General features: G+C 39.3%; 1 protein-coding gene across 1 annotated transcript in view; it reads left to right on the top strand.

Annotated features, from left to right (window-relative positions):
- Positions 1–13987, top strand: part of slc27a6 (solute carrier family 27 member 6) — a 24896-nt gene extending 10909 nt beyond the window's left edge. Inside the window, exons 4-8 of the mRNA XM_034096409.2 lie at positions 6624–6714; positions 6799–6997; positions 7408–7505; positions 8317–8447; positions 12401–13987. Of these exons, the coding sequence (XP_033952300.1) occupies positions 6624–6714; positions 6799–6997; positions 7408–7505; positions 8317–8447; positions 12401–12577 (696 nt within the window). The 3' untranslated portion in view covers positions 12578–13987. The remainder of the gene's footprint in view (positions 1–6623; positions 6715–6798; positions 6998–7407; positions 7506–8316; positions 8448–12400) is intronic.
- The last annotated feature ends 8268 nt before the right edge of the window (positions 13988–22255 follow it).

The following is a 22255-nucleotide window of genomic DNA, read 5'->3' as shown; positions in this document are numbered from 1 at the left end:
TGGTTTATTGAAGTCAAAGTTCAAACTGAGACTTGGAAAGAGGTTGTGTAAAGAATGCCGACCTGAATGTTAAGTTTTATTGATTAAGCTGTTAGTCCGTGTAGCCCTAAATGGACTTTCTCCTGGTTATGGAGGGTATTAGCCTCACTAAGGCTTGTCTGTGGAGCTGATAATTAGAAGATTTACAAAACAGTGGGTTCACGTATTTACCTCTAATCTCTGATTTAAGCTATATTTGGATCTCTCCCTGCTATTCCTGCCGCAGTAAATCCTTATACAATACAGTTATAGAACATATTCTAGTGTCAGTTCTATAACGTGTAGGACAAAAGTTATTCTTCGATTAAGCTGTCAGTGTTCATGTTGAAGCAGAGGAAAGTAATATATTTGTTTATAATGTGTATAATACAGGGTTCGTACGGGTGCTTGAAATCCTTGAAAATGCTTGAAATTTGACGTGCTGTTTTCAAGGTTGGGAATGGTGCTTGAAATTGAGATAAAGTGCTTGAAAATGTAAATGCTTTACTTTTACAAAACATTGCTGTCTGACTGAATAGTTCGCTTTTTAGATTAAGGGTGTGTTCACACCTAATAGTCCGCTCTCTGGTGCGCACCAGACCACAGTTTGTTACATTGTTTCATTTTTCAGAAGGTTCGGTTTGCATTCACACTGGCAAAAACTCAAAGGGACTATAAACTTTAAACACAAGTCATGTGCTCGGAAATGCTGTTCAACCATTGGTCAGACATTAAGGGGGTACAAACGCAAATCCCGGCAATTTCTAGCGGAGCCTCCGCCATGGAGCATCAACACTGTCGGCAGGTTATTCTCATGCTGCTGTTAGTCTGGAGATCAACAGACATGATTATATAATCAAACAGCGTCCGTTAAAAAACATTATTACATGGCTTTGTTGAATACTCGATTCTGATTGGTCAATTCAAAACACGTGACACGTTTTTAATCCAGAACAGACAGACCGCTGTCAAGGATTTATGGACCGTTGTTAAGGACGCTCACATCTGCACAAAGAAGTCCGTTCGATTTAACTGTATACAGTTTGGCTGAAACTAACTGACGAGACAAGAGCGACAAGAAAACAGCGGAGAAGTAACGGGCAGAAACCCTCCTTTTTACGCAGCGGTCCAGACACAGACATCAAACGGCAATACATATTCAGTGTGCAGTTCCTTTGGCATTAGGGCAGAGATACTTAGGTACTTCCCAAGGTTTGACAAAATGAATTGTGCTACTTTTAAAGCAAGCAACGATTTTCAAATCTGTAATCAAAAAGCTCCTCAAAAACGCTATCGAAGCGGTTCCTGCCGTTGCTACGTTAGTTCAAACGGTAACAACGGACTATTTTTCTTAGCGGATGCATGTACATTTAAATACATACAACTATTTTTTAAATCAATAAAATAATTTTCTAAATCCACAAAAGCATTTCAATTAATATTGGGAATCATGTCGTTACTTTGTTGAGAATGTGGCCGTGTAATAAGCGGCATAATGTGCAGCAGCGCGGTCATTATGGGGAAAAGAACACCTTCATGCCGATCTAGATCCCTCCGCTTCACGTCGGGCTCCTGATCAGCCTGTGGGTGTTCTTTTCCTGCTTATCCATGAGAGACGTTCTGCAGAGGAGGGGCGTTTCACCGACGACAGGTGTTCTTACTTTTATGTAGCTGACGGAGAATGTTTACTTTACACGACACTGTTCAACACTTCATTCCGCTTTACTCTTTAACTAAACAACCGCGGATGTCTTGAAAGACTCTTTCGCTAAAGATTTTGACGATATCCGCGTTCCTGTGGCACGTAAATACTGCGCTTCCTATGTTTTGGTGCGGACTGCGTTCACACCAGCAATGAACCGCTCCAGAGTTCGCAAGCAAGCGCTCCAAGACCACCTATTTTAGCGGACCAGAGTCCGGTTGTTTAGTTCACTTCAGAGGTCTCGGACTGCGTTCACACCGACCCAAATGAACCGCACCAAGCGGCTAAACGCACCAGGGTTCGATTCAACCGGACTAAACAAGGCAGGTGTGAACGCACCCTAAAAGAAAAGAATTGCTTCGCTTCTCCATAAAACAGCTCCGCGGCAGCCTTCCCGCGCTATGCGCGCGACCTGCAAGTGTTTGTGTTCCGTGTGACCTGGGCATTCTGATGGGAGTGATAGATGACTGTGTGCCAGGAGGTTGCCGTTTCAACGAGCGTTGGCTCGCAGAAGACAAATACAAACCATGGCTAAGACGAGGGTCAAGACGAGGGTCAAGCCCAAAAATAACGATGCGAGAGTCTGCGCTGACGAGCCACATGAAAGGTACGCCGGAGTAGAGCATTTTAGATTAGGCTAACGTTGCATGTTACGTTTGTTTAAGCTAACGTTAGCGAGCTGAATAGCGAACTCCATGAGGGATAATAATAATTGCAGGGGACAATCATTTCAGAGGAGCGTACCTACGTTATGTTACAGTCGCCATCCTGTGGTGTTCAGAGGATGAAGCTCTCACGGAATTTCGTGTTATTGTCATGAAATATAATCTATTGATTCGACACAGAGCGATTTTGAAAGCAATGTATTTCTACTGGTGGTATGTTTCGTGCCTAAACCAAATGAGACTTGCTCTATCGAAATCAGTCACATTGACCCGAAGACACATTTTCGTTTGTATTACTGGTCTGGGGGAAGCTCGCGAGTGTGTTTGTGTATGTTTGCGTTTGTGTACCGGGGAAATACTCACAGGAAACACCGGCTGTTGTTGCGCCTGCTGTGACGTCAAGTTAGTCCGTTCTCCGCTTGTAATTATGCCGAAGCTTCAAAGCTGTATTTATCATCTGAATTTGCCGAAACAAGTTTAATATTCTGAAAGCCAATACTTTGTTTATTTGAAAACAGATGAAAATAAACTGTCTTTTATATAAAATTGAAGTATTATACAATTAAAACTACATTTTGCTTTTAATCCCATGTACTTGTAGAATGAACACAGTCTTCCTTTGAAGATGTATAAGTCAGGTGTCTTGAGTAGTCAACATTACCTAAAATCATTGTACACATTTGTAAATATTATTTTCCACTTGTTACCATTGTGAGTCTATTTGTATGCAGCTCTGCGTGATTTTGTGGCTACAATTCAGGCTAATACGCTACCAGAGGTGGAATAAGTACTCAGATCTTGTACTTGAGTAAAAGTACAAGTACTCAGATATTGTTTGAGTAAAAGTAGAAGTACTCAGATCTTGTAGTGAAATTATAAGTACTCGGATCTTGTACTTAGTAAAAGTAGAAGTACTCAGATCTTGTACTTGAGTAAAAGTAGAAGTACTCAGATCGTGTACTTGAGTAAAAGTAGAAGTACTCAGGTGTTGTACTTGTGTAAAAGTAGAAGTACTCAGATCTTGTTCTTGAGTAAAAGTAGAAGTACTCAGATCTTGTTCTTGAGTAAAAGTAGAAGTACTCAGATCTTGTACTTGAGTAAAAGTAGAAGTACTCAGATCTTGTAATTGAGTAAAAGTAGAAGTACTCAGATCTTGTACTTAGTAAAAGTAGAAGTACTCAGATCTTGTACTTAGTAAAAGTAGAAGTACCAGAGTGTAGGAATACTCTGTTACAGTAAAAGTCCTGCATTCAAAATGTTCCTCAAGTGAAAGTAGAAAAGTATTCTCATCAAAATATAGTGAAAGTAGCGACAGTAAAAGTATTCATTGTGCAGATTGGTCCATTTCAGAATAATATATATGATATGTTTTATAATGATTGATCATGAAAGTGTTCTCAAAGCTGGTGAAGGTGCAGCTAGTCTGAAGTACTTTGTAGACTGCAGGGTAGCTGGTGGATTTACTCCAGGTGGAACTAAAGTCTGATTCAACACTTGGTTATATTTCACATCCTTCATCCACATCTGTGAAGTAACTAAAGGTATTAAATACATGTTGTGGAGTAGAAGTACACCATGTACCTCTGAACTGTAGTGGAGTAGAAGTACACCATGTACCTCTGAACTGTAGAGAAGTAGAAGTACACCATGTACCTCTGAACTGCAGTGGAGTAGAAGTACACCATGTACCTCTGAACTGTAGAGAAGTAGAAGTACACCATGTACCTCTGAACTGCAGTGGAGTAGAAGTACACCATGTACCTCTGACTTGCGTTCACTACCAACCTAAAAGTACCTCAACAATTAATCAATAATGTATTGAAAAGTTATTTGGCTGATAGTTGTATATTGGCTCAGACAGGTTATATGGGAGGCCCAGTCTATGCACAGATCACTCATTTTGAAATATTAAACTTAGTTTTCTTTTCTTTAATTTTTCATCCTCGTGTAGAAGGCTATCACGAAACACACATGTGGTTGTTTATAGCATAAAGAACATCTGATTTAATGTGAGGTAGGGAAATAATCATTTGAGTATGTGTATATAAATATGTAATTTACAACAGCTGTAAGATGCTTGAAAATGCTTGAAAAGTGCTTGAATTTGACTTTGGAAAAGGTGTAAGAACCCTGGTGTGTGTTTGGTAAGAGGAAGTGTGTGTGTGTGTGTGTGTGTGTGTGTGTGTGTGTGTGTGTGTGTGTGTGTGTGTGTGTGTGTGTGTGTGTGTGTGTGTGTGTGTGTGTGTGTGTGTGTGTGTGTGTGTGTGTGTGTGTGTGTGTGTGTGTGTGTGTGTGTGTGTGTGGTGTGTGTGTGTGTGTGTGTGTGTGTGTGTTGATATCTTGGTCAGGGAGTGTATTGTGTGTGTGTCAGGGTGTCTGGCAAAGTGTATGTAAGAAGGTTTATATATATAGGATTACTTTAAAACAGTCCCAAATAATACATGTTCACTTCAATACAGTTCAAGATAATACCTGTTTACTTTAATACAGTTTCGAACAATATCTGTTTGCTTTACTAACAAGTTATTTCATTTAAACTGAGTTAGCTAACATGCTATTTCATGAAAAGTGAGTTAGCTAACATGCTATTTCATGAAAAGTGAGTTAGCTAACAAGCTATTTCATGAAAAGTGAGTTAGCTAACATGCTATTTCATGAAAAGTGAGTTAGCTAACAAGCTATTTCATGAAAAGTGAGTTAGCTAACAGGCTATTTCATGAAAAGTGAGTTAGCTAACATGCTATTTCATGAAAAGTGAGTTAGCGAACATGCTATTTCATGAAAAGTGAGTTAGCTAACAAGCTATTTCATGAAAAGTGAGTTAGCTAACAGGCTATTTCATGAAAAGTGAGTTAGCTAACATGCTATTTCATGAAAAGTGAGTTAGCTAACAGGCTATTTCATGAAAAGTGAGTTAGCTAACAGGCTATTTCATGAAAAGTGAGTTAGCTAACATGCTATTTCATGAAAAGTGAGTTAGCTAACAAGCTATTTCATTTAAAGTGAGTTAGCTAACAAGCTATTTCATGAAAAGTGAGTTAGCTAACAGGCTATTTCATGAAAAGTGAGTTAGCTAACACGCTATTTCATGAAAAGTGTGTTAGCTAACAAGCTATTTCATGAAAAGTGAGTTAGCTAACAGGCTATTTCATTTAAAGTGAGTTAGCTAACAAGCTATTTCATTAAAAGTGTGTTTGCTAACACGCTATTTCATTTAAAGTGTGTTTACTAACAAGCTTTTTAATGAAAACTGAGTTAGCTAACAAGCTATTTCTTGAAAACTGAGTTAGCTAACATGCTATTTCATGTAAATCAGTTGCTTGACTATATCAGGGCTGCCAACATTTGAGTTCAGCTTGGAGTGAGATTTTTTTTTTGGTGAACCGAAAAAAGAAACGTTTATGTGTACAGTGTTAAAAATGTATTGAACATGTACAAACTAGGGTTTCCCATTAATTCACTATTGACTAGCGGTACCGAGTTGAGCCGGTCGAGTTTCCCGGGCTGATTTTTAGAAATCAGAATCTCCCAATATCGTTCCAACTTTACTAAGCCAGAAGACCGTCTCATTTCGTAGATATTTATATACATTTATTTTTACGAAAACTTAGTGTGAGGAAAGGCAAGTGTGGCCTGAGTGCGTGAAATATGGGTTAATTGCGTGAGTGTTTGCAGCCCTGACTATATTGATACTCAAATAACGTATAACTTTCATTAACCTATTGTAAATGTAAGTAACGTTAACCATCTCCACCTGTGACGTTCTTACTTATTATGTTCCTATACATAGCCTAATTGTATTTCCATTTTTCAAGTGTTATTGCTCCAGGCAAGAGATATTGACCATGTGTCATAGTTGTGGTTCTCTCACAAGGGAACCAACTTTCGGGCACACAAAACAAATTGGCCACTAGATGGCAGAAGGGAAATCAGGGTTAGCTTGTATTTTGTCTCCAAACATAGTAGTAGGCCAGGTGAAGACATAAAACATTTTTGAATCTGTGACATCAGAACAATGTATAGTCTGTGCAGTTTAGGAACTTCTGGGCGGTGCAAGTGAGAAGAGCTGCAGTGCATATTAAGCGGAACACATAACTGGGAAGTACGCCCTGAAGATGTACAATATGCCATATTTGTCATGCCTTGGATATTGTTTAAAGGAGTGTTGCATTTTATATGTTTGTCTGGTTGATGAAAACTGATTTGTTAATCTAATGTTCTCTTATTTCTTTGTTTAGCTCCTGTTCAAGTATGATCTAATAAAGTATGACATGGTGAACGATGAACCAGTGAAAGATCAGCACGGTTTCTGTCAGACAGTGAAAAAGGGTAAGAGTGCAACTGCCGAAAAACAAAATATCTTTATATAAAAACGATTTAGTTTTCAGACTTTCTGTCCTGTTTTCCTCTCAGGTGAGACGGGGCTCTTACTGTCCAAGGTGAGTGCTTTGAGCCCTTTCTTTGGATACGCCGGGAGCAAGCAGCTGACGGAGAGGAAGCTGATGAGGAACGTATTCGCGAAGGGAGACGCGTACTTTAACACTGGAGACCTGATGGCTGAAGATCAGGAGGGCTTCATCAGCTTCAGAGACAGAGTGGGAGACACCTTCAGGTACAGTTGAACATGTTTGATATGTCATGTCCTTAATACCTAGGGGAAACTTGAGGAGTGGGGGGAAAGCCTTTATCAGGCAGAGAGGGTCTGACAAAGAGATTAAATAAAGAGCTGTAGTCCTGATGATGCTAGACAGAGATAACTGTCACTCTCGGCTGAATGAGGCTCCTTCTTTAATGTGGAGGGTGTGAATACAGTAGCCTCTCTGTCCAGCAGAACCATGCTTTTTAAAGCATCGAAAAATGTATAACTAATAACAATAATAATACTTTTTCTTTGTTCACCAACTATTTTGAACAAGTATTCTAATAACTATTATAAAATTAGACAGAAGCACAGTCAAAATATGAGCAAAAATATCTGCAGAATATAGTCCGTGCTCTGTTAATCCTCAGCTTGTGTTTCAGGTGGAAAGGGGAAAATGTAGCAACGACAGAAGTGACGGAGACTCTGGGGCTGGTGGAGTTTATCCAAGAAGTCAACGTTTATGGAGTGGAAATTAAAGGTATGTCTGACATGCGGTTGTGTTTGCATGTCTGCTATCCAAATACTGCTGATATAGATTTATAGAAACGGATTTACAAACCTCTGAAAGCATGCAGTCTACTCGCCACCAGTGTGAACACAGAAATGTTAAGCAAAGATTTATGTTAGACATGTACAGTGCGGGTCCCCAGCACACAGAAACTGACGGATGCTAACCTGCGTATGTTGGGAAATTCGCACCAGGGGATTATTTAGGATGTTGAATCCATTTCTGACATTTCAGGATAAAAAGAATCGCAGTTTTGAGTCCCCTTAAACTTTAAAATCTACCCATAACTCATCAAAATCAGGATATACAGATGTATAAAATGGCAGTTTAAACCAGGAAGTTGTCATATCTGTTCTCCCGATGGGCTAAGTTTGATAAAATATTGGTAGATTTTAAAGTTTTACAGGATTGTTGAGCCTGAAAATCTCAGAAATGGATTCAACATCTTAAATAACCCTCAAAACCAATCCGAAACTGTCCAAAGCAGCCAAGCCATTTCTCAGCTATTGTCTTCAGATGCTAATTAAGGCAACTTATTCTAATTGTGCAAATTGCCCAACATATGCAGGTTAGCATCCAGCAGTTCAGCACTCTGCATTCCCATCATAACACTTTGGGGTACTCAACATTTCAGGGTTCAAAATAGGACTCAATGAGCTGGCAAACAGACGATTACAGAATAATCATCCCCTAATCCCGTGCCACATATACAAACGTTATTATTATGATTACCAGCCAAGTGTCTCCTTCCTGATGAAGTCTAACTCGTGTTTCTCCTCAGGGCACGAGGGCAGAGCGGGCATGGCGGCCATGATCATCCGACCGGGCTTCTCCTTCGATGGGAGCAAACTGTTCGAGCATGTGATGAGAGATCTGCCGGCGTACGCTCGCCCGCTGTTCATCAGACTTCAGGTAAGACTGATCAACGTTCTTCATGATGAGGACTGTTTATATGACACTGTGAGTAGGGATGTCCCGATCACCTTTTTTTGCTCCCGATCCGATTCCGATCATTTGATTTTGACAATCTGCCGATACCGATTTTTCCCGATCCGATCTTTATGCAATGCATTAAGAGAAAAAAAAGGTAACAGATAACGGCTGGCCATCCAACGCGATGAATTCAGCTATCTTGGCTGTTATTTTTTTGGCCTTTTCACTCAGTTTCTCTTTCCTTTTAAAAGTCTCTGAAAGTGTCGGTTGCTTCAGTGCCGTTACCCGAGTGGCCGCTGTGTACTCGTCCTGTTGTTGTTGGTGTTTCTCAGATGGCGTATTTGATTGGTCGTGTTGAACGTAGCTCTGTTCTTTCCACCACGCGGAACCTCTGCCTTGCAAACATTGCATCTGGCTGTTACACTGCCTTTGCTTTAAATTTCATAATACTTCCAAACTCCTGACATTTTCTCTGTCCCGACTCCCGAGTCACCAGCTGAACGTAGCCTCTCGTTAGCTTGCTGCTACTATTAGACACTGCGCCCACTCTGCTGCTTTGAGAGAAATAAGCAACCAGGTCTGAAAACAAGCCCAAAAGAAGCAACACATACATGATGTTGTGTCATTTTAAACCAAAGCTAAGTCCTCAGGATGACTTTAAGACGTGAACATGGTCATTTTTGTTTTGTAACATTAAATAAAATAATAAAAATATTTTATAAAAAAAAAAAAATCCCGATCCCCGATTTTTTTCTCCCGATTCCGATCTTTTGAAAATCGGATCGGGACATCTCTAACTGTGAGTGTGTCTGGGCTCCTGAACCAGCCTCTCCCTCCTCTCCCCCTGCTCCTCTTTGAGGCAGCAGCAAAGACTAGGTTTAGCTCTCAACAAGTTTTTAAAGTGCATCTTACCTTTTTTCACCTAGTTAAAATGTTTTTGTTATTATTCATGCATATTTTACTAATCACTCCCCCCTCAAATGGAAATATGTGTTTACATAAATGGTGACCAAACCATTTGAGACCCACAGAGAACTTAGACTAAGTTAACTATCTAAACTCTTTAGTCTTTTACCTCACCTGAGTTGTAGTTATCAGCCTCTCAGTCTGACAGCAGAGGACTCTCCCCCACCTTGTTGACAGCTCATTATATCCGTTAGCGCAGCTAGCTAGCACCAGATGCTAACAACAACAATACACGTAACCGCGCGTGTTTTATCTCTCGCTCGCGCCACACATACACACCCTCACGAGCTTGAATGACACACAGAGACCAATTGAGAGCATTAGTGTATGAAAGTGTTCATGTCGGCAGGCCACATCATGTAGACAGCCAGTCACCCTCTGTGAGGCAGAGTCAGACCCACATTTGCGCAGCGTGGTGTTCACAATACATACATAAAAAAAAAGATTCCTCAGGCCAGCAGGCCACTCAGCAGACCAGGCCATCGGGAAACCTCCCGGTCCTCCCGATGGCCAGTCCGGCTGATCTCAGGTGGGGGAACTGTACAGTAAAATCCTACATGAGGAAATACTGAGATCCTAAGTATTTGAAGAAGACGCTTAACTTTAGTAAAACTAGAAATAATTTGGTCTGGAAATACTCCATTACAAGTAACAGTCCTGTATTAAAGTGGATTTAAGTAGAAGTACATAATCTGTATAAGCTAAATGTACCCAAAGTATCAAAAGTAAAAGTACTCATTAGGCACAATGGCTCTTTTTGAAGTATTTTATTATAATTTAATATGATATTATTCTGCTTTTATTGCTTACAAATACAATTTAATAGCTTTTCAATCTTGTTGTTTGTACAATGTTGAGACACTTTTTGATACTTTTAAATACTGGGTTTATGAGGAGAACTGTACAGGATCATATCATAGTTTTTATATGTAAAGCAATTAGTGAAATATGAGTGTTTCATACATTTTGTGGAGTAACAAGTATAATTTTGTTCTTCAAAATGTAGTGGAGTAGATGTTAAAGCAGCAGAAAATGGAAATATGTTACAGTCATCCTACAGTTTACTTTCCCACACTGTCTACTCCTTTTGTGGTGTTTTTGGACCTAAGTTTGTGTTAAAAAAAAACAGAGTCAGGGGATAAATAAAGTATAAAAACACTCAGAAAGGCACATGTAAAAAACACACTGAGGAAATAGCAAGTTCCACTTTCTTAATTTGCCCTTTTTTATCCGGACACTTGATATTTTACAAAATACTGAAGCTTTGTTTTCTTTGCGTAGACATTCAACTAGTCTTTGTCCCGGCTTTAAATCAGAAATGATAATATTTCCCTTTGAATTGCAGTGCAGGAAAAGTACAAAAGTAGCTTCAAATGGAACTAATTCAAATACAAATTGTGGGTATTTGTAATTGATGAGAGTAAATGTGTGCTGAGTTTTATCCTGTATGAGTTTACAAATTCACCCTGCAAGAAGTCATATGCTCCGTCAGTGTGGGTATTCCTCCACCTAGTGTCCACTTAGTGTAGTGCCTTACCCTAGGTTCACCTTCTTATTATACATCCAAGGTACACCCTTGTGAATGAAACGGGACCATTTCAAAGGACTGCAATGCAAGATGAGACCGCGCATTTAAGATATAAATAATATGTTTAATATAACTATTACAAAATGTCTTAACGTGCACTGTCCCTCCTGTCGTCTTCGGGTCAAATCTGACCGATTTACTACTTTCATCAATCATAACTTTTTTGTTTTACATTCGATTGCATCAAGGGCAGGCTTTATGATATCCTTCACAGGAGACATTTGAACATATAAATGGCTGATCACCACTTTCATTGGATTTTGGATGATTTAGTCAACTTTGTAACACCCATGGTGTTCCCGGGCAAACATGACCGCCATAAAGAAAAGGAATTAGTAACCATCCGGATCAGATCAAACACACACACACACACACACACACACACACACACGCACACGCACACGCACACACACACAGAACTATTTGAAACATTTCCCGCTCTTATGTGCCCATCCCCCCACATGGATCAAACCTGGCACACGCAATACATGTTCAGTGTCTGTTCTTTGTATATTCACTGCAGTTCTTCATGTGTACCAGTACTCTGATACAATATGTACAGTCTGAAAGGGTGTTAAATGAAATGTGGTGATGATTCATGTTTTTTGTGTTAATGTAATAGCAGTTAAAACAGGACACCAAAGTAAGGAGGGGGGAAACGAAGACAATAAGAGGGTTAAATACACAATAAATGAATACAGAACTCGGGGTGAAACATTTGTATGGATCCTTTTCAAACATTTTATATGTATGAGATCCATAATAATGTATACCTTATTTATTACCATTTTTTTAGGGTGACCATGAAACCTTGTGTATGTCTCTATTATCAGAATCAGACCTCCTTTATTAGTCGAGGAAATGTACAGCAAAAAGTGGCATAGCAGTAGGCATGCAATAATAAAGAATAAGTATTAAATAACGTATTAAATATAGAGAAGAAAGGCACACATTAGTAATACTAGAATAAGAAAGATATTTAATAAATAAAGAAATACATAAGTAAGTCAAATGTAAGTACAATTTATTTATGAAGCGCTTTTCCCAGACATGGTCACAAGAGAATTAAAACATCGCACGAATCATAAAATATGAAATGACCACGTGTTAAGAAGGGCTAAAAACACAATACATTGTGAGAAGTTAAACACCTGCCCAAACAGGAATGTCTTTAGATGACAGAAGTCAGTGTGGAACCTGCCCAGTGACTCACGCCCCTGCTTCTATTATATTCTATTTTATTTTATTTACTTGCACTATTTTACCTGTTTTATTGTGTTGCACTGTTGGAGGAGCCTGTGACCTAAGATTGTCATCGTCACAACTACACTGTAGCTAATGTGCATATGACAATAGAAACCTTGCATGTGTTCCTCAGGAGGAAATGGAGATGACGAGCACCTTCAAGCAGCACAAGTTCCAGCTGGTTCAGAGCGGCTTCAACCCCTCCTGCATCTCAGACCTGCTGTTCGTGTTGGACCACCAGCAGCAGAGTTACATTCCTCTCACAGACTGCATCTACCACAGCATCCTGGCAGGGGAACGCAAGCTATAGAACAATATGTCGAGAAGCAGCTGGAGAACATGGAGGGAACTCTACATGCAGAACGTTACCATGGGAACATGAGAACTAACGGTTTACTGAAGTCTGAACGAAAGCGTCTATAAGAGCATCACCTGAGCTGGTCTTTCTAGATCAGGGGTGTCAAACTCAATTTCATCACTGGCCACGTCATTATGGTTGCACTCAAAGAGCCGGTTGTAACTTTAAGACTATATCAAAATACATATATAAATATTTAATATATATAAAATAATGCATTATTGTCACTTGTTAGACGCTTTTATCCAAAGCGACTTACATACTCAATACTGTGGACAATCCCCACAGGAGCAATTTGGGGTGAAGTGTCTCGACATGCTGACTGCAGTGGGACTCGAACTTGCTATCCCCCTGATTCAAAGTTCAGTGCACTATCCCACTGAGCCACAGCCTCCCCATTATATTACATGATTGCCTCTGCATTGGATTATTATTGGATAGGGTAATACCTTCAGAATTAACTACGTCTGAAAGCAGAAGTCTAGGGCAAGTAATTGCAAGTTTCTTCAGTGTGCATGTCACAATGATTTCAAAAGAAAAGCCAAATTCTGTGACATAAAAAAGTGATATTTTGAAGAAAAAAAGTGACATAAAAAAAGGGGGAAATTCTAAGAAAAAAGTCAAATTTGAGATGCATTGTGGGAAATGTAGTTTATGGGCAACGTGCTTCTGTAAATCACCATGTAACCGTATAATAAACATATATTATTTCAGAGCTGTTGTGAGGCCACAGAAAATGAAGTGGCGGGCCGGATTTGGCCCCCGGGCCTTGAGTTTGACACCCCTGTTTTAGATGGATTGAAAGGGTACGTCCATTAGAAGTTCCTTTAAACACATTTAGTGCCTTAATTACATTGGCGCTTAAAGATAAATGTGTTGCAGTTTGAGTTACACAATGTCATAAATGTGGCTTGTAAATTACAAACATGAATGCTGTTATTTAGCCCAGACTGTCTTAGTGATTTTGGTCCACTGATTTTAATTATAAAACGTCCACCTTACATCGACCAATCACAGCACACCCTGTATGTCACTTTTTATGAAACAGTAATGATCGGATATTGTCTCGACATTGAGAGAGATTAATTTGCCATATCAAATGTTTCTGATTCTACAATTTATTTATTTAATTTCTTTCTTGTGTTTTTTATTCTTAATTTGTGCTGCGACAGACATTTTAATTCAACAGTCTTGATAATAGATGAGCTGGGATTTCAACTATCAACCACAATAAGCTTCTTTTTCCACAAACCTCAGAGCGAACATCCACAGCTATTTGTATTATATTATACCACTGCGTTATGAACATGAGTGAGACGTGCAGTCCCACGTCTGACATTAAAGCTCACCTATTGTGCAAAATACTCTTCTTCATGTCTCTTCTACATCAACATGTGTCCCCTCTTCCTCATGTCTCTTCTACATCAGCATGTGTCCCCTCTTCTTCATGTCTCCTCTACATCAACATGTGTCCCCTCTTCTTCATGTCTCTTCTACATCAACATGTGTCCCCTCTTCTTCATGTCTCTTCTACATCAACATGTGTCCCCTCTTCTTCATGTCTCTTCTACATCAACATGTGTCCCCTCTTCTTCATGTCTCTTCTACATCAACATGTGTCCCCTCTTCTTCATGTCTCTTCTACATCAACATGTGTCCCCTCTTCTGCATGTCTCTTCTACATCAACATGTGTCCCCTCTTCTTCATGTCTCTTCTACATCAACATGTGTCCCCTCTTCTCCTGTGGAAAGAGACTCTGAAAGCTTCAGGAACAAAGATTCTCTCTCTTTTTGATCCATTTCTATAAAAACCTGAAAATGAGCTGATCAGATTTTGGCCACTTTATGATGTCATAACGATGTGTTGTCTTGTGTAGCCATTAGCCAATCAGCAACAAGGTAACCCCCCCCCCCCCCCCCTTATCACCTGAATCTCCTCTAGAGCACCATTGAGTTCTTTGTAACCAAATGTCTCTCAGAGGGACGTGGGGAGGGGCTCCTTATTTTCATCTAAAGTCACAGACAGAGAATCAGCACTTTGGAAACAGGGCTGAAACAGAGGGGATTATGGGTAATGCTGTTTGGTGTTTCAGCCAATCAGAGACATGTTTTGTATAAATCTGAGACCTGTGATATATTGATGAAGAACAGTCTGATAGGGGACCTTTAAGATGTACAGTAAGAGCAGCACTGGAGCCATGCACACAGCTTTCATGTGCAAAGAGGAATTATACAGGCTATTGTTTTTGGGTCTTTCACTTTTTAATGTTTCTGATAATGTTTGTCAACAGATTTTGTTATTGTTGACATGTCAGACTTTGTTGTCGTGGAGCAAATCGAACAGTCCGACTGACTGAGACACTTAGACCACAATGCCTCCTTTTGGAAAAGAAATTATGTCTGTCTTTGTGTTGAAGACACGTGAATGTGAAATTGTGATTGTCCACACTGTTTGGTCACATGGAATAGAGCCATTTATTGTATTCAACCTTCTTACTGAAGACAAATCACTTCTAAAAAACCTTGAATAAATACTGGTCCACTGGTGAAAGTTGCACGGCTCACTTCTCTTTTAAATGTAGGCACACCTGACTCAGGTAAAAACATGGGCGGCGCCAGGATTTTGTTGCTGCAGTAGCTTAGCAGTTGCTATATGACAGCACGGCGTTGCTAGTTAATTTTCAAAATAAACAAACAATACCAGTGGGCCAAGCACGAGCCTGTTCATATTGTAGCGTTCACCGCTATTCAAGATCAATCAAGAATTCAATGTCGAAAACGTTCTCTTTATTTACAGAACCAATCAATAGTGTAACACTCATGACTTTCGCGGGCTGCGAGAATGTGTATAAATATGATACATTTTCATATCAAAACAATGGGGTTGCTAAGCCGTTGCTAGGCCAATTGTTGGAGTTGCTATAGCAACTCCTAGATACCCCCTGGCGCCGCCCCTGGGTAAAAGGATATACTTTTAATATAATTAATGTGGTGCCTTAGTGCCAAGTCTTTCCCCCTGATTCAAGCAACAATGCATTTGTGATTTATTTGAATGTATCTGTGACGACCCTAACTTCTTATATCAAGTATGTCTGTTATTATTTCCCCTTTGTCTTTAGAGGTATGGGCGTTGTGTTATTCTCCTGTCCTGCACTCGTACTTGGCAACATCTTTCAAATGTTGACTTTTATTTTTGCTTGTTTGCGTACAATATGTGATACTTCATTATGCTCACACAATACAAGCAGAATTATATCCAAGCACAGTGCATGATCAATCAGATGTACTAGTATCCACCAAGTGGTAGTTATAGCCTTATTTATCAATGAATATAGGTGTAGGTTAAGATCTGTAACCACCTAAATATATATATAATACCAGTACTCACTACTCAACAGCTGTCATACTCATTTTAAACAGCAGATGGCAGCAAAATGTGTTCTGGCAAAATCATTCACATGCTTTTACTAATCAAAAGACAAAGTGCTAATGTAAGAGAAATACAAAATACTCCATCAAAAAAGTACTCTTAGCTAAATGTACATGTCAAGGAGTTTTTACTTCTGTTGCATCATAGTGTAAGCAGAATGTTAGAGTTGGTTTGTTGCTGTTAAAGGTGGAGCAGGTTTAAATACTTAATTCAGTTTCACTAGTTTAATTCACTGATCCAAATCAAAGGGTCCCATGAGATGATTAGCGGGGTTTAAAAGAATAAACAACATTTGGACAGCCAGGTTGTAAAAACCTTGTTGGGCCTGGAACAGTTATTGAAATGAGACCATGTCTAAAGTGTTTCGGTAAGTGTGTCTCTGGGGGAAGACTCCATTTGAGTTGGAGCTCCACAATGCTTCTCTGTAAAGGTTACAAGCTAAATCAATTTAAAGCCACTGGCTCATTATCCAGTGGAAGACATTCTCTCTCTGTTGCAAACACAGCTTCTCTTTTTACCAAGTGGCGACCTCTTGGGCTGTGAAAGGAAGCCACACATTGCAGTTCCTTGATTGGCCAATTGAGGCAGACTTTGAAAAGGAGCAGAAACAAACACCAGCCTGATGCAAAAAACAGTTTCTTTCGCTAATTTCCCTAATCATGGGGCGGTTTGTTTTTTGTAACTTACCCCTTTGAATGTAACACATTATTAGGGGCGTGGCTGCTTTCAATGACGGGTGTTAGCCGTCTCAGGTCGCTAGCTGTTAGCTGTCTGCCGTCTCAGATATGTCACACCCACCCTCTGGTTCTCCTTCAGGTTAACACTGTGAGCTCCTTCGTCACTGTTGACGTAGTTTGCACTGTTTTCACCGTAAACACGGTTAACGGCTAGCCTCCGGGTCAACCGTCGCTACGTGAGAGCCATGTGGTGGCAATCTGTCAATCATAGGTAGACGCTGAATTTTGTATACAGTAGAAAACGTTTAAATGTACAGTTTAATCTATAGCTCTCAGATTCCCTCTGAAATGTAAAATAACAATGTAAAAAACGACTGCTCCATCTTGAGTCAAGAGTGAACTTGAAGCTGTACTTTAAATCCAACAGATTAGAAACCCCACAGTTGGACACCAGCCACTATTCCTGATGCAGGACCCTTGACCTTCTTCATGTAAGCGTCTTTACCCCATCCAGGGGCTTCTGCTTCTTGCCATCCTTTACTTCAATCTTCTCAAAGTCTTGAAGCGCGGGACCTTCCTCCTCCTTCATCTTTTGACTGTAGCTAAATCTTCCTCCAAAGTGTAATAAAAAACAAAATCAAAGGAGAGAGCAGTGTCCATTCTCCATTTCCCCATTTTAAATATATGTGACAAAAATCATCACTCATTCATCTTAAAATAAGAAAACTATTTCAGTTTTTCTAAGACAGTTTCCTGTGTATATCTCCCATTGATTCTGCATATGTAATTTTGGTAGAAACAGGGGTCATAGTTGAGTGTGGGGTTGAGGTTGATCACAGTTTCTGGACTTCACACAAAGCCTGGGTTGTTTGTAATGTTTCTGTTCTGATGCGAGTTCTTTGAGCATTAGGAAAAGAGCAAAAAAAATTGCATGTATTATTATTAGTGACGCCAGAGGAGGGAAGTAATGGAGTACAAATACTTCCTTACTGTACTTAAGTACATCTTTCTGGTATCAGTACTTTACTCCACTACTTTTTTTTCTGACGACTTTTTACTTCTACTTCTTACATGTTGAACACAAATATTTCTACTTCTTACATGTTGAACTCAAATACCTGTACTTTCTACTTCTTACACGTTGAACCCAAATACCTGTACTTTCTACTTCTTACATGTTGAACTCAAATACCTGTACTTTCTACTTCTCTCATGTTGAACCCAAATACCTGTACTTTCTATTTCTTACATGTTGAACACAAATACCTGAACTTTCTACTTCTTACATGTTGAACACAAATACCTGTACTTTCTACTTCTTACATGTTGAACTCAAATACCTGTACTTTCTACTTCTTACATGTTGAACTCAAATACCTGTACTTTCTACTTCTTACACGTTGAACCCAAATACCTGTACTTTCTACTTCTTACATGTTGAACTCAAATACCTGTACTTTCTACTTCTTACACGTTGAACCCAAATACCTGTACTTTCTACTTCTTACATGTTGAACTCAAATACCTGTACTTTCTACTTCTCTCATGTTGAACCCAAATACCTGTACTTTCTATTTCTTACATGTTGAACACAAATACCTGAACTTTCTACTTCTTACATGTTGAACACAAATACCTGTACTTTCTACTTCTTACATGTTGAACTCAAATACCTGTACTTTCTACTTCTTACATGTTGAACTCAAATACCTGTACTTTCTACTTCTCTCATGTTGAACCCAAATACCTGTACTTTCTACTTCTTACATGTTGAACTCAAATACCTGTACTTTCTACTTCTCACATGTTGAACTCAAATACCTGTACTTTCTACTTCTCACATATTGAACACAAATACCTGTACTTTCTACTTCTTACATGTTGAACTCAAATACCTGTACTTTCTACTTCTCACATGTTGAACTCAAATACCTGTACTTTCTACTTCTTACATGTTGAACCCAAATACCTGTACTTTCTACTTCTCTCATTCTCCAAACAGCTGGTTCCTTTAGTCTGAATGTGTGTTGGTGCGTGGTCATTATTCTTTAGAGTCATTGCGTGCCTATTGATTTGAACACGATCCGTGTATCCATCACTTCCTGGTCTTCTCTAAAGAAGAGGGACCAATGGAAACGTTGTCATGTTGCCGTTGTTCAGCATGGAAACATTCATTAGCTAACAATGACATTATTGTTCTATTAATATAAAGGGAGGTCAGGTACTCTTTAAAACAGCTGCTAGTTATGGGTACTTTTTACTCAAGTACACTTCAAAGCCTCTTTACTTTTACTTGAGTAAAGTAAAGTTTAGTCAGTACTTCTACTTTTACCAGAGTATTTTTAAAGTATCTGTACTTCTAGAGTAAAGGATGTGTGGACTTTTGCCATCTCTGAGTGTCGCTAACTTGAAAGCTTAAGGAGTGTCTGCCTCTCGGTGATGAACCTGGTCTGACAGCAGCGTGTCAGGTCTCTGCATCTTCCTCCGCCAGCACTGACTGACTTACTGCGATGGAACATGCCTTCAGGAGCCTTTCTTGACATTTGAACTTCCATACAGCACCATCAATATTGATATCCATAATGTTTACTGTGATCCAAAGTTCAGCTGCTGATCTCACTTCACGCTCCAGCTGAAGGATAAATGCTGGTCCTGCTGCTGTGTGTGTAGCTGACAACAAGCAGCAGTGTGTACAGCAGGGTGTGTGGAACACTTTCCACTCATTGGCCGGTGGCAGTGACCCTCCCCATGTGTTGATCAATATAATGTTCTGATTGTTAAAGACATGCAAACCTGACAGAGTGAGCTTCTGCTGCAGCGTTTCCACACAGAGAGCTCACACTCCTTTCATTTGCTTCATGTGAAGATGACTCGAATGCTTGTTAAGCCCCGAGCCTGTTTTTCAGGTCTCAGGCTCGAAAATGACATTCCCAGAACAAATGACCATATCTTCCCTTCTAAAAGGGTTACATTAATAATCTTTTTTCTCAAATCAAGGTTACATCTGTGAGTTGGATGTAGAAGTGTCAGAATCAATATAGAGGTTTTTATTTTAAAGTAAATTCAGATTGAACACAGTAAAAAAATGTAAATTATTGTGTCCGTCCAAAAAAAAAATTACTTATAGTGAAAAGCACCCTTGAATGATGGGATGGTAGACTACAAGCTTTAGGAATCCAAACTACAACATATAATAAGTACCCTGTATCAAGATTGATGCAAAACAAGTGAAATTTGATTGAGTGAGATTTAGCAAAAAAAAGCACTTCTGGGGTCATTTGGGTGGATTTTCCATATCTCTGGCCCCCCTTGCTCGATTTGGCTGATTGACATCTCTTTCTAACCGTCAGAGCCAATGGAATCGAGGGGAACTCCCACATACTCCTTATTTGGTCATGTGTGTGTGTGAGACTGACGCATAGCCAAAACCGGAAGCTGCGATAACTCTGGTGGCTACCATTAGCAGCTAACTTTTACTCTCCGATTTTTACATAAAAATGGAATTATCGATTATAAATATTTTTTTCAAATCCACAGAAACATTATCAACCTATGGATTAACCGATTCAGCCGCTTTTTTTCTCGTTTTAATGCCATTGAACAAGTCTTTTGATCAGATTGACAGTTACGGTGAGACGATCTCCCGTAAAAGCTCAGTAAAAGCTCCGTATAAGCTCCGTAAAGGTACGTGTTGTGATGTCTGTGTTTGCTTCCCCTGTCGCGAGTCCGGATCACTCAGTGATGATACTATACCTAAATAATCTGTGGAACCTCAGCTTTAATCGGATATCTTGTATGTGCAGCTACGATAAGTAATAAGGGTATCTTTTATCTTGAGTTCTGTGCCAAAGTGCGTTAGCATTTTTCGCTCAGGGGTCATCTTTCGCTCAGGGGTCATTTAGATGCTTCTTATTAGACTTGTGTTTTGTATTGGTAAAAATGGTTTGTATCGTCAGTTAGCTGAGATTCTTCCCGTTAATCTGGTATAACACATTAATTGGTTCTTAAATATTAAGATGTCCTGAGAGACCAGTGTTGTAGTCAAGTCACCAATTTACGAGTCCATGTCACTCTCGAGTCACCACTCTTCGAGTCCAAGTCCGAGTCACCAAGGGAGAGTCGTAGTCGAGTCCGAGTCCAAGTCCAAGTCACCCAAGGAGTGTCCGAGTCGAGTCCGAGTCATCATTACCTGTGTTCGAGTCCGAGTCCAAGTCTGAGTCGCCCAAGAAGAGTCCAAGTCAAGTCCGAGTCACAAGTCTTCATGTATTAATCTTTGTGGATATATGTGTTGAAATGTAGCTGCCCCTCTACATTGCTTTTATCCTGTCATGTCTGTCTATTGAACTGCTGTGAAGCGAGTTTGGCTACAATTCTAGGTGCTATACAAATATAAAGCTTATTACTAATATTAATATTATTATTATATATAAATAAACTATATTTAAAATGAGTTAAATATAAAAAATAAAGATTACGTTTTTACTTCCCTCTATATCTCTCCATGCAGATATATTTGGTTTCATTTGTTCAGTTTAGAGATTTAAAGGTGGGGTATGTAATTTTGGAGAAACCAGCTCGAGTGCGCTAGAATTTGAAAATACACAGCCGGAAAAAATCTGCCACTTCCTCTCAGAGCCCCTCCTCCAACACACACGAACGCACACATGACCAATGAGGGCACGAGATAAGTTTGTGCACAGATGGAAGGCTGACAGGCAGGTAGGCCATCCAGTTACTTTAGCCGGGCCGAGGCAGATGATTGGTCGTCCTCCGGCTTCCACAGATTACATGTTTTTATGGATTTTTTGTCAAAGCACTTCAGATATTCTTTGCTATCGGGATGTTAAGAGCATTCCATGGAATATAACAAAAAGTGTATCTCGAGCCGGTTTCTCAAACTTACCTACCCAACCTTTAAGCTCTGAAAAGAAATGTAAAATCTTGGTTTGATTCTCGATAAAAAAAGACGTTAATGTTATGTACTCTGGTTATTAAAAAAAATGTTAGTTATACAAAAAATGGGATCAATAGAGTTTATAATCTAATAAAATAAAATATAGGATTTAGAAATGAAGTAAAAATTATATAATGGTTTCATTAAACATCAGTACTAGAAAATACATACTAAACAAATATAAGGAGACAGACACCCTTTATACACCACAAACTCAAGCCACAGTTTATCCAGGACTTAATGAAGAACTTGACTTCAGTCCTTTCTTGTAGTTACTCTGATATTGCTGAAAATCATAACATCATTTATTATATTTCATTTATTTTCTTGTTATCTCTATAATCATGTTGTCTCCTTTTGGAAGAGCCATCTAGTGGTCATACTTTGCCACCAGTGAGTGTATTGGCTTTCTGTTCAGGTGTTCATCTTCTCCTTACAATAGACTGAACTGTGAGATTAGGTAATTCACCCTGAAGAAGCCCCGCTATGTCTGCTACTACCCTGCTCTATTTCATGTGTAAATGGTTTTTAAAATTCACCATGAAATACACATTTTGCTACTTTCTGCC

The sequence above is a fragment of the Pseudochaenichthys georgianus genome, chromosome 12, assembly GCF_902827115.2.
Source record: "Pseudochaenichthys georgianus chromosome 12, fPseGeo1.2, whole genome shotgun sequence".
Taxonomy (NCBI): Eukaryota; Metazoa; Chordata; class Actinopteri; order Perciformes; family Channichthyidae; genus Pseudochaenichthys; species Pseudochaenichthys georgianus.
The sequence above is the reverse complement of the archived record's forward strand: the minus strand, read 5'-3'. Positions and strand labels throughout refer to the sequence as shown.